This window comes from Periplaneta americana, chromosome 1 (assembly GCF_040183065.1).
Source record: "Periplaneta americana isolate PAMFEO1 chromosome 1, P.americana_PAMFEO1_priV1, whole genome shotgun sequence".
In the NCBI taxonomy this organism is placed as follows: Eukaryota; Metazoa; Arthropoda; class Insecta; order Blattodea; family Blattidae; genus Periplaneta; species Periplaneta americana.
In genome coordinates this window covers 103762899-103776310 of record NC_091117.1, presented here as the reverse complement: position 1 = coordinate 103776310, position 13412 = coordinate 103762899, and the positions used below count along the sequence as shown (strand labels likewise).

The following is a 13412-nucleotide window of genomic DNA, read 5'->3' as shown; positions in this document are numbered from 1 at the left end:
TTTTCCCTGTACCCTATTAATACATACTTCGTTGCTAGAGAAATGTGGACAGTAGATGAGCGATAATTCCAGTACCGTTTGTTTTGGCGCATACTATACAATCAAAGATTATAAACTACTTGGAAGAGAAAATGCCAATTTTATTTTAACTGATGCTTTAGCAAGGCTTTCCTTATCGAATGATTGTCAGCACCTCGTGGTGTATTGGCTATGATGGAAGTTTTCGATGTTAAAACCCCGTGAGAATAAAAGAAAATGTTAATGTGCTATCTTTTGTCTTTGTTCATAAAGTCATAAAAATTATTTAAAACATTCAATAATTAAACTTGCATAACCCTTTCATATTATATTTAATTCTTATTTATTTTATTTAATATTTCATCGTTAACGTTTTTATAACAACGTTATGCAATAATTCCAGTTGTGAAAAATACGAAAAAGATTGAGTTTATATTATGTTAACTACACTCTGTAAATTATTTTTGAATTTATCTATTTTATGTACCTCGACGTTTTAAAGACTTCGTCCATATTCCCATCCTTCATTCTTTAGAGTGAAATTGATTATGTTAGTGATATGTTATAGTTGAAAATAACGTTATTGTTCTGATCTGTACAGGGTGTTTCCGGGCTAAGTCGAAAGTTATAAGCAAAAATAGTTGTGTGAAAATGAAATAATTTTATTCCCCTTTACATCTTATTTAAGTGTATTTGTCAGTATATCTTACACATACTGTATTCATCTGACGTTGTTTACATTGTCTACTTACAGTAGTCCATTCAATGCGCTGTCTGCGGGGTGGGGACAGGAAACTACATTAAAGCAATGCAGATAGCGTAATGTGTAACGGACATCATCGGTCCTGATATGCACGTCTGTAGACAGCAATGTATGTGTGTGTGTACAAGTTGCAGTGTCCAGCCGATCAGTCCTAGTGAAATGGAGGAGTACACGAGAGCGGAATATGCAGATATGATTTTCGAGTACGGATGAGCCAATGGGAACAGTAGACAAGCTCACAGATTGTATCGGGCGAAGTACCCACGTAGAAGACATCCGGCCCATACCATCTTTCCACGACTGTTCCAAAGGTTAATGGAAGGAGGGCACGTGGTGCGAAATTACAATTCCATTTTCACACAGCTATTTTTGCTTATAACTTTCGACTCTGTCATTTCCGGACCAGGGTTCCTGATCTCAGATTGATACATGTGCCCTTCCCCATCATCCCTGAAAGATTGTAACACCAGCCCACGACACTACATTAGTCTGTAATCGTACTATTAAACGTAAATTGATTCCACAGTGCAGTAATTGAGGAATTATTTAAAATGTGCTAAGTGTAGGAAACAACTTTGAGGTACTGATGAAAAAAAACATCCATTCTTGAGATACAACAGTCTTTTGGCGCACGAATGAGTCGCTTGCAGTTGAGTTACGACAAAGACAGGTCACTATGATATTCTCATATGGATGTTCCTCCCTTAGAATGAATAAAATGAAATTTGAAAAAAGTTGCACTTAGCACATTTAGAATGTTAGTCTTCAATTATTGCTGTAAGAGTCGGGTAAGTTTCGTAGCTATTGAATCGGACCATGTTTTGTTTAACAGTAATATGAGCCCTAAAAATGATCATTATGAGAAATGAGCAAAATATTTACCTTCAATGTGAGAGCAGCATATCTTTACTTTTATAGCTCTTGGGAAAGAAACGAATCGCTTCATGACAAACGGTTGCATTCTGTTTCCTCATTTGTTTCTTGCCAAAGAGCTCACAGTGGAAGATATGCTGCTCTCACAGTGATATACATTTGCTCATTTCTCAAAAGATATTAATTTTAGGAACCATGTTTGTAGGACTTCTATTTCTTGTTTTGATGCGTACTACATTGGAACCATTGTTAAGAACATTCTTTATAATATCTCTAATATCAATTTTTCGATGAACGAACCATTGTGTATATGTAAAAATGTAGCTTCTCAACATTCTAAATCTTGATTACTAAGCATGCTCTTGTATATGACATCAGGATTAGTTTTAATTGTATTAATGTAAGCTAACTTATATTTAGGTTGAATTTATGCAGCTAACTGTACCGTTTTGCGGCCAGTTAAAAAAACACAGCCGTTGTCTGTTTCCGTTGGTACGTTGCACTATAGTAGTATACATAATCTGATTCTTGTTTCTCTTAATCTGTGCAGAAGTCTTTGGACTGCGTTATTCCTTGGTTCATATGCAAGATCATCAGTGTCGCCGTACAAGTGGTTGGCTTCATAAACTACGTCACGAAGGCTTCCATCCTGGAACGTGTAATCGTAACAGCTTTTTTAAATTTTGGTAAGAACATGGTTTTTATAGACTGATATTATGGAAATCTTGTGTTGAATTGTTAAAATCCTTGGGAATGTTCAGACAATGACTACTATCTTGGGATAGCGTGAAGCTCTTAGTTTCATAGGTCTACCATAGAATTATAATTATAATTGAAATTAAAGGGGCTATAATGTTTTTAGCAGGCTATTTTACGACGTTTTATCAACATCTTAGATTATTTAGCGTCTGACTGAGATGAAGGTGATAATGACGGTGAAATGAGCCCAGGGTCCAGCACCGAAAGTTACCCAGCATTTGCTGATATTGGGTTGAGGAAAAACCCCGGAAAAAAACCTCAATCAGGTAACTTGCCCCGTCCGGGAATCGAACCCGGGCCACTTGGTTTCGCGGCCAGACGCGCTAACCGTTACTTCATAGGTGTGGATGGCTATAATGTCTCGTAGAAAATATGTAAACGCGAAATAGGATTCAAAATGTTGCAAAGTTTCAATATATAAATCTTTACTGTTCTCCATGCGTCTGAATTTTCATTTTTCTTCCTTGTCTATCCCTTCTCTCGAGATTTTCGGTGGTCTTGACTAAATTCACTTCTTATCTGCGTTAGCAATTGAAGAGGTGGATTCAACACTGGCCTACGTGAAAACAAGTTATGAGAAAAATGATAAAAACTGATAAAACAAATTTGACACCTCTAGTGCCTGTATACTTAATTTAATTAAATAGTTGGATTTATTTCGACACTTCTCACGTATTTAGTCGCTCTACTCGTCATATAAGTTTAATGAACTTAGGGTTTTTAAAATGTATCCTAGTCGAGACTTAGGAGTGTCTGGAAAATAGTCACACATGTACAGCTGCAAAAAAAAAAGTGGCCGTACTCGTGAACTGCTAATATTTTCTAAGTTAACTTCAAATCACGATGATGTTACAAGATGCTTGCACTTGTAGAAGCAGTTTCGGAACTATGGAGTCATTCGATATCTGTGCGTCGCAGAGTAGCGGTAGAGTGCTCGCTTAATGATTCGAAAGTTGTGAGTTCGAGCCTTGTTAAAGTTATTTTGTTATCATTCTTTAGGGATATAAATAATCAAGTTCTCATTTGTATTCTGCTATCGTTCTTTAGCGATATAAATCATATTAAAGTTATCATTTGATGCGGTCAGAAGCAAAGGGATAAAAGTGATATTTCTAAAAACATGAGTTAATTGCATCCAGGCCAAGCTAAAACATTTAAAATTTTCGTGGCAAAGGGATACGTCTTTTCACCACATCACACTAAAATTGAAATAAAAATTTCACGGAATTTACGAAATCTTAAGTTAGAGTACTTTGAACCACATTTTCTCGCAAACAATTTGAGTCCACTTATACCTCTTTGCTTCCGACCCTCTCATTTGTATTCTCCTATCGTTCTTTAGCGATATACCGGTAAATAATATTGAATCTATCATTTATATTCTGTTATCGTTCTTGAGCAATATAAATAATATTAAAGTTATCATTTGTATTCTGCTATCGATGTAAATAATATTAAAGTTATCATTTAGCAATATAAATAATATTAAAGTTACCATTTATATTCTGTTATCCTTCTTCAGGGATATGAATAATATTAAAGTTATCATTTATATTGTTATAGTTCTTTAGCGTTACAAATGATATTAAAGTTATCATTTATATTCTATTATCGTTCTTTAGCGATATAAGTAATATTAAACTTACTACTATTATGGTACCGTTCTTTAGCGATATAAATAATACTCAAATTATCATTTATATTCTGTTATGTTTTTAGCGATATAAATAATATAAATTTGGTGTTAGATTTGGAAAAATACAGTTGAATAGGCCTATGCTAGTGTTAGTCTTCTCTTATATTATTACATTATATTATCCTGTAACAATAAAATAAAAATAAACTATGAGGATTTGAGCCTGAGACGTTGACATCTGAATTCCGACGTTCTTTCAACTGAGCCACGGGGACACACGTAAAGAAACACAATATGCGGAAAAATTGGCCCAATCCCCCTTATTTGTGGAAGCTTGACCAGGACATATTCACTAGACTGCAAAATATGATTGAGATTGAGGAAGCTGGACTAAATATTGAATCGTGGCTTTGAGTTTAGTTTTTAGCTTTTAATTGTTTGAATTTTCTAAGGCAGACGCCAGTATGCTTGTTTTGTTTATGCCATGAAAGATTTTTGTTGAGTATAAATTGTTTCTTTCTTTCCATTTGCAGCCATAATGTCTTAATAAATTAGTCATGGCATAATGCATTGATGAACCTGATGTTAATTAGGCCTTCTAAAACAGTCTTAAAAAAGAGAGCAGCAATTATAATTTCTCTCTATCTTAAAAACAAAACAAAAAGAAAACATAAAAAGCAGTCTGTGTTCGAACGCACGACCTCACGAATACCAGCACGGAACGCTACCATTACGCTACGAATGTAACACGTAGAATACTTTAATTATAATTGTATATAGCAGGCATCGCCTGTCTCCGAATTGTAGCGGAGACACCCGAAGTGAACTTAGTATCTAGAGAGCGGCCACTTTTTCTTTTGACAGCTGTACATAATAAATGGGCTTACAGCTTGAACAATTTTGAGAAGGAGCAGATTTCATCCTGAATCATTCTTTTCACATTTTCACATAATAGTTTAACACCGAACTCTGAGGGAGGAAAGGGAAGGAGGGGAAGATAGGTTCTTGCACCATTTTCCCTTGTCATAATGAGTCTCCCGATAATTAAATTTCGAAATAAATACAACGATCAAAAAATATCTACACAAAACATTCGTTTTCTTCCTTCAGACTTGAGTGATCAATAATAATGTTTTCGCACAAACTGAAACAAGGTCAATAAGCTTTCGAACAGAATGCTCGAATGCAATACGAGCTTGTGGTTTTTCGTTTCTAGGTTTTCTTGTTTCTATTTCAACAGGAGAAACAAACTTAATCAAGTAGTTACCCTGTCCAGACAGTTTTTAACCGTAGATTTATTTTTAAAATATTTTACTTGATCGTTTGTCAAATTACTAGCATTATATCCATGTTTTTTACGGAAACAAGTTAAATAAGTTTAAATTACGAGCATCATATCCATGTTTTTTACGGAAACAAGTTAAATAAGTTTAAATTACGAGCATCATATCCATGTTTTTTACGGAAACAAGTTAAATAAGTTTAAATTACGAGCATTACATCCATGTTTTTATGGGAACAAGTTAAATAAGTTTTCCTCTTGCATCTGAAGCTGAACTATTTCTCGCATACTTGAGGGGGTTTCTAAATCACTCATTTCTTACTGGCCCTCTTGAGACTAAAACAGCATCACTGTATTCTTCAACATTAATTTCATTCATATTTTACGGATGCCATGTGCGTCCTAGGCAACAATGCGAGTGACATTACGGTAGTTTTGTGTACAGTATATACTGCGTGCGGCGCATGCATGCAGGCAGTCTGGAAGCAATTGAGTACGTAGAATAGTTCGGAATAGATATATTTCTCACTGCATGTAATGAAAGATATACCGTCATAAAATAATGTTGATATCCCTTTGATACAAGGTGAAACAAGAGTTCTGAAGCTACTTTCAGTTAAAGCACACAGGGGACACTTCAGAATCCACCTCTACTTTGAGTAGTGTGATATGCGGCGGGCTTGATTTCTGTCGTTATAATTCATATTCAATATTACCAAGACTGTTCGTTACAAATCCATTTCGGTAACTTTATTTCTTCTTCATTTATCATACTCTATTCCTGACTGTTAAAATAGTGTATGTATTTATTTACACTGCAAGTGGGCAAGAACCTGGTGGCAGTGGTATAGACAGTATAAACAATACACAATAAAATGATAAGCAATACACAATAAAATTTACAGTACACAATACAATTTTACACAATTCATCATAATTGTTTTCATTAGGTTCAATAGAGTAGTGGTTCCTAAAGTCGGGGTCAGGAGGGGTCGTGTAAGGAACTGAGGGGGTTCGCGAGATGATTAAAAAATAAGACAAAAACGTATTATTAAAACACATTTATTTTGTATTTATGAACATAAACATTTATTCTACGTATTTTTCAACGTTATTTATGTTTAATAGTTGTAAAGTAAAAAAATAATTCATACGGTAAATGTGCATGTGTCTGTTTCCCTCTTACCCCCCCCCCCCAATTGTTGAGAATTACTCAAATTTGTTTCAGATATTTCAACAAAGCTATTGATTTTATGGTTAGGGGAATTTAAACTATTGGCTACCGGGCGCATGGATAAATTCTTTTTGCGTGTTTTAGGTAAAGCCTTAAGAATTGGTAAACTAGGGTTCTTTACAATGTAATTGTGCATATCTTTTTCATTTATAATATCGGACGCAAATTTTATGGCAGATTTCACTGATTTTTTTTTTTAGTTTTTCAGTGGGGTTGGATTTAATTTTTCATATTATTCCTTGTGATAAATTCATAGGTTTTATTAATGTAATCTGATTTTTTCATAATTACGACTGCATTTTGAGTAAAATGATAGTTATTCTAGACTCTACAAGGATTTTCATTTTTCGAATGGTTAAGTACGGTGGGGGGGGGGGGGTTCAAGTGCGCTTCGCGGATTTCACGCTATGTAACTTGCGACTAGCATCACGCTTGCGAGTAGCTTCTAGCTTATATCTGGCATATTTCCGCTGCATAGACGAGCATCAGCATGCATCATGGGTGCTGCACAAAACGTGATACTGTGTAGTTTCAAAAATTACATTACAGTAATTTTACTAGTAGTCACGTATATTGATTTTACTTGCAAATGGTTTTTAGAGAATCCTGAGGTTCATTGCCGCCCTCGCATAATCCCGTCAACGGTCCCTATCCTGAGCAAGATTAATCCAGTCTCTACCATCATACCCCATCTCCATCAAATGAGTTTCAATATTATCCTTCCATTTACGTCTCTGCCTGTCCAAAGGTCTTTCTCAGGTCCAGGGTGCGATTTAACGGGAGGGGGATGGGGGAGGGAATTTCCTCCCTTTTGGAAAGTTATCCCCCTCTCATAAATTTGTATTAACATCCCTTTCAGGAATAACATCTATACCCTCTCACAAAATATAATTTTGTTTTAATACGAATACAGTTTATAAAGTATAAAGTACGCAAAGAAAATAATATTGATGTATTGTAATCACCGGCAAGCTGACAACAATCAATATCTTAGGAATTACACATCTTATCTCTTAAGCTTGCTCATTGATATAATTATTATTATGATCAAGATGCAAGACAAGCAACTCAGTGCGACCAAGTGTTGAGCCGTATCGAATGAGGATAAAATAATTTTATGTATGGTATTCTCTGTCTAGGATTCTATTCCCCCTCGGCAGAAATCTTAATTCGCACCCTGCTCAGGTCTTCCAACTAACACTATAGGCATTCTCAGCCGGGGCAACTCTAGCCTTCAAACGAGATGCGACAGTGAGTAGAATATCTTTTATGCGTGTGCCTGCATGGTATTCTAAGTCACTGTTGCACCTCGTTTGAAGGCTAGAGTTGTCCCCGGCTGGACATGTCTGCTCTATATGCATTTCTGGATTCACTCATACACATACGTGCTACATGCCCTGTCCATCTTAAACGCGTATGTTAATATTACAACTATAAAATGTAACATTAATAGTAAATAGTCATAGTTAAATCCTCACAAAATACCAATAAATGGTTTTCTTGATTCTGTCCGTCCATCTATTCTCGCCCGTGGCGCCGAATTATTTAAATGATTTAATCGCATTATTATGAGTAGACCTCGTATATTTTAACTAAAAAAGAAAACCAACAAGTTTAGGAGCCTAGAATAGTTTCTAAAATATTGAAACAGGCTCTAAAGTACTCGTTTTAGTCATTTTATAGGTAGGCCCTATATCAGAAGAGGACAGTGATATTAGAATTAAGATTTGGAGAACTGAACTTGTACAGCTAAATACAATTGTCCAAATTTGATTTCATTATAGGTACCTTAGAAGGGGACAGCTGTGTTAGAAATAAAATATATACAGCTAAAATTATATACCTAAATTAATTATATAAATTTGATGTCGCATATTAGATATCTTAGAAGAAAACAGCAATCTTTGAATTAAAATTGAAGGCAGCAAGATTCATAAAATTCTTGTAGAATGTGACTGCTCAAGCCATGAGTAATATTTGAATGTAATTAAAATAATATGATAATATTCAAACTTCATTATTATGATGGGAGTTGCATCAACCCGCTGCAGCTAAGGGAGCAATTACATGTGGGTTGCATCGGCGTGCTCCTACTAAGAGCAAGAGGCGCGTAGAATATTACAGAAATGGTAAGGGACTTTCTTCCCTAAACGTTCCACGTTAATAAAGAAAACTAAGACTAAAATTGTATCCGTGAATTTAATTAAAATCATATATTTGAAAATAACTATGTATATGTAGGCCTTTGCTGTATAACGAAAATATTAAAAATGTATTGATATTATATTGCATTGAAGTAACCTAGTAGCTGCATTATGTACCGGTCACTATAAAATTAATCCACTACTGTGCAGTAACGGTTAGCATGTCTGATCGTAAAACGAGCGAGTTCCGGTTCAAATCCAGGTTGGGGCAGATTACTTGCTTGAGGTTCTCTCCGGGTTTTTCCCTCAACTAGTTAAGAGAAAATGGTGCATAATTTTCGGCGTTGGACCCTGGACTCATTTCTCTGGCATTATCACCTCCATTTTACTCGGACGCTAAATAACCGTTGTAGTGGATAGTGTCTTAAAATAAAAGTATTAAATCATAAGGAAACTCGTTTATGTATTTCGATATGTTTTAATGGATAGTTATGACATAATAATTGAACATAAGAACATATTTTATAATTATAATTTTTAAACAAATTATTTAAAAAATAATTCTCCGGCTTATAAACGATAAGGTAAAACTGTTGGAGTATTACCTACTTTCACTTAATGAAACGTCTAAGATTTTTAATTATTGATGTAAATCTATGTTTCTATCAATGAATTTTAACTATTACTAACTTAAATTTGGTTGTTTCACTTTTCATTATCGGGTACTTCAGCTATTCATTTGTGCGCTGTCTTTTAATATACTGCTGGATTTCTCAGGACCAAGACATTTTGTCTAGCAATTTAACATAACACTTCATGCTTTTTGAATCTCTTCAGTTCCAGTTTAGATTTCACACACTTCAAATCATATCTCCTCTCAATATTTGATAAACTGCAAAGCACAACTTAATATCATTTAGGCAAATTTAAGGAAAATTGTGTTTTAATTTCGAGAAAAAGAAACTGAACTATTTCAATTAGCCCTCTTTTAATATGAGAAGCCCAACGGACTAGTAAAACATAAAATGTGAGAAGATATTTCGTAATGCTTACAACAGAAACTCTGTGATAGAGCGAATATACGATGAAGGTTTAAAGTCGTGACTGAGGAATGAAAATATTTCAAAATTACAATAACTTGTCCACTATAAATCTTCGTAATTTAAACATTGATCATTGGCGTAGAGAATCGATGTGATTCTTAACCCGGAATAGGTTTCTAAGCTTTCGTGCTTTTTCTTCCTTACCAAAGTCAACTAAATTTTTCTGGCGTTTCCATAGACGAGCTAAATCAATTGCAATTATGCAACGTTTAGACATTTCTTAATTTAGGTCTTTTTCTTTTAATAATTTTTGTAGAAGCCATTTGCACTCGGGATACAAATCCCAGGTTCGTATCTCTCAAAACTAAGTGGGCTGCATGCTGCCTTCTAATATTCTATACTTTGTGTTCCAATCAGATATATTGTTCTCAACTATTTCTCAATAAGGAATGTATTATTAAACGTAATATAATCATAGTTTGTCATAGATCTAAATTGTACGAAAACTTTTATTACAGGATACACCGTTGGAAGCATAATCATTGTATACAAAGCAGTAATCCGTTGGTCTGAAGTAGATCTGCATGAAATGGTGAACAGAGTACGTGCAGTCGTGAACATAATTAGAAACTTCAGGATTCTAAACATGCCCAGACTTCAAGATATTCTCAATAGACGTTCAAATAATCAAAATGTTGGAGATAAAACTGTAGATTCTCAAACTGATAACACAGAACTTGCTACTCCAAGTGACGATGTACATGGAGCTTCTGCGGAAGTCGAAGTGGTGACTTCTGGAGCCGATAAAGCGATGACTTCTGGAGCCAAGGAAGCTGAGGACTTGGTTGAAGGTGTACCCACGGAACTCGACAAAGCTGAAGGATGCATGGTGTTGGCAGTGAAGGAAACGGTTAGTGAAGAAAGTGAAATGAAGTCCAGTGCTTCCAAGGCTAGTTATAAAGTGTCTGACCCTGAGCATGTACAGCTGGGAAAGGTTAGATTTACAGATTCTGTTGAAGTTCCTGCCTCTGATTAGACTGAAACTGAAGGAAATTGAGCAGAAAAGTCTTTAATACGGACATGCAAGGCTTTCAACCAGTGTAAACTGTAATAATACGCATGAGACTGGAATGTATACAATCAATTCTTAATGAATGTGAAATTAAGTGCTTGTTTTAAATTTCGTTGTAGAGAATGTTTTAATTATTGTTTGTGTAGAACTGCATGATTTTTAAGTTTCCATTTCATGTAAAATTTTTAATTTCGTATAAATGAATTTTAACTTCTTAAAAAAATGTTTTAATGTAATTAGTTCATCTGAATACAGAAGGAATTTCATGGAAAGAAAGAATTTTGAATATCGTGTAATCAATCTACTTACAATAATGGAAATTTTGGTTCAATTTTGTCATGGTATGCTTGCCTTTTTAATATTGTTATCCGACAAAATGAAAAACTTCGTTATCCTTCCTCTATATGTATTTGGTAATATCGTTTCCGGTGTATCTAACTTTAGCTATTTTGGTGCGCATGCGCCAATCCGCTTCCACTTGAATGTTCGAGGGGAGAGGGATCGGCGTAGTGATCGTGCTTGGAACGAGAAAAGAGTCTGTTGGGGACTGGCCGTGAGACCGATGATTAAGAAACCAGAATCAGCTCAGTTGGAGGGATCAACGAATCTAAATTTTGGTATTGGAATGTGATAAGTATACACCGGGGACTTGAGTTTGTGGTTGTGAGATGGGATATGAGTGGGTCGGTAGATTGTTCTAAAGATATGTAAAAGAAAATTGTTGTTGAATGAAATATTTTAGTCAGTTGTTTGTTTTTCCTGAAGGTTTGTTGTTATTCTATATTAAGAGAGATTTAATGTGTAGGGAGATGTTCTTGAGAGTTATTCTTGGAAGTTTCTTGTTAATGCCCATTTAAAGAGAGTGATCATGATTAGAGAAAATATTCTTGTTATTGAGTGTTGAAGGTTTTTCTTGCTAATTTATAAAGAGATAATTATAATAAAGTGAAGTATTGTAATTTTGGAATTTACTCTCCTTTTCTGATTTTCATTCTGGGTTTTCTTTTTTTCTCTCCTAAGTTTTAACTTAAATACTGATGTGGTGAGGCAACGTCACAATTTGCACTGTTTAGGTAATTCTGAACAAACTGAGACATACAAAATAGTAGTACTTTCAGGTTATTGAGGTCGGCAAGTTCTAAGACCACTGAAAAGTCCACCGCTGTGGAGTAAGTATCAATTAGCTGGTTAGCATGTGTGACCGTAAATCGAGCGGACCAGAGTTTAAATTCTGGTTGCAAGAAGTTACCAAGTTGGAGTTTTTTCTGGAGTTTTCCTCGGTCAATTGAGCAAAAAATTGCTGGGGAACTTTCAGAGCTGGATCTCGGACTCAATTCGCAAACATTAATTCAAATGTCATTGCCATCATTACTACAGCCTGGGATAAGTTCACGGTGCAGCGTGCTATATATACAGGGTGTAGCAGGGCCTCACCGACAAACTGATAGGGAAGATAGGCCATGCGGAGAGGATTTGTATCCGGAGTGCAAAGTGACAGTTCTGCAGTTTCTCTCTCCAAACTTCACGCCTGCATTCGTCGTTTCGAATACTTTATACATATCGCCTACAGATTACACATTAAAAAATGCTAGATAATGGGTGAAATCAACAAATCGAAGTGTGAATCCAGGAAGAAAATAATTACATAAAAATTCCAAAGGGAAATTGGTTTTGAAACTTAGAGGTGGGACCACTAATGACAGCAATAAATATGACAAGAAAATTTCTTTAATACCAGCTAAAGCGCTAACATAACATGGATAAATGAATATCTTATCCAGCGATTATGTTTGATTGTGCAGATATTGTGTATATTTGACATAAATGTGGAGACATTTCAGCTTTTCGCAACATATATCATGAATTCAATAGTACATACTTTATATCAGATTCTTCAAAATTCAAGTTATATTCATAGTTACTAATTTTGCCTAATAGCAGCCCTGTAAACAGGTAGTTTTCTTATATAAACGTAGGTACTCGGTGTTTGTACAAAAATCGAAATGCTACGTCTAAGTTCTGCATAAAGTTTCATGAAAATGTTAGAAAAGACGTTATTAATTTTATGTAAATACACTCTGTATAGAAGGGTAGTTCCCCTTACACAAACATAACCAGAATTTGTATTAAAATCAAATACATTACCTTGAAGTTCTGCATAACGTTTCATGAAAATTTGTTAAATGAAAGAGAAGTTATTAATTTTGTTATTAAGTTGTTAATTTAATTCTTAGGCTTTGTTCCTAAAAAGTGTTGGGCCACAAATTTGAGCGTTTAATTTCTTGCCTTACATACAATCGTGGCTGCGATCTGAAAAGAGGTCTGCAGAGGCGATTGCATGACGAAGAAGTAAGCCTAACCTTGGAAAAATGCAGTACGAGTCCATAAAGAGTCTAGTCTGACCAAGGAGATTTCAACAGTACCTCCTAAAATGTTTCCAACTACAGCAATGGATAAATGTGAAATAATTATATTTTCAACATTTTGAGCAAAAGTGCGCAATAAAGAATGAACAATGTATTTTAATTATTCCGTAACAAAGATATCTAACACATTGTGTGGATGTGCCTATAAACATAATATTTACT

General features: G+C 34.8%; 1 protein-coding gene across 2 annotated transcripts in view; it reads left to right on the top strand.

Annotated features, from left to right (window-relative positions):
- Positions 1 to 10987, top strand: part of LOC138709173 (uncharacterized) — a 33636-nt gene extending 22649 nt beyond the window's left edge. For both annotated transcript variants that reach the window (XM_069839736.1, XM_069839746.1), the window contains exons 4-5: positions 2205 to 2340; positions 10271 to 10987. In XM_069839736.1, the coding sequence (XP_069695837.1) occupies positions 2205 to 2340; positions 10271 to 10788 (654 nt within the window). In that variant the 3' untranslated portion in view covers positions 10789 to 10987. The remainder of the gene's footprint in view (positions 1 to 2204; positions 2341 to 10270) is intronic.
- The last annotated feature ends 2425 nt before the right edge of the window (positions 10988 to 13412 follow it).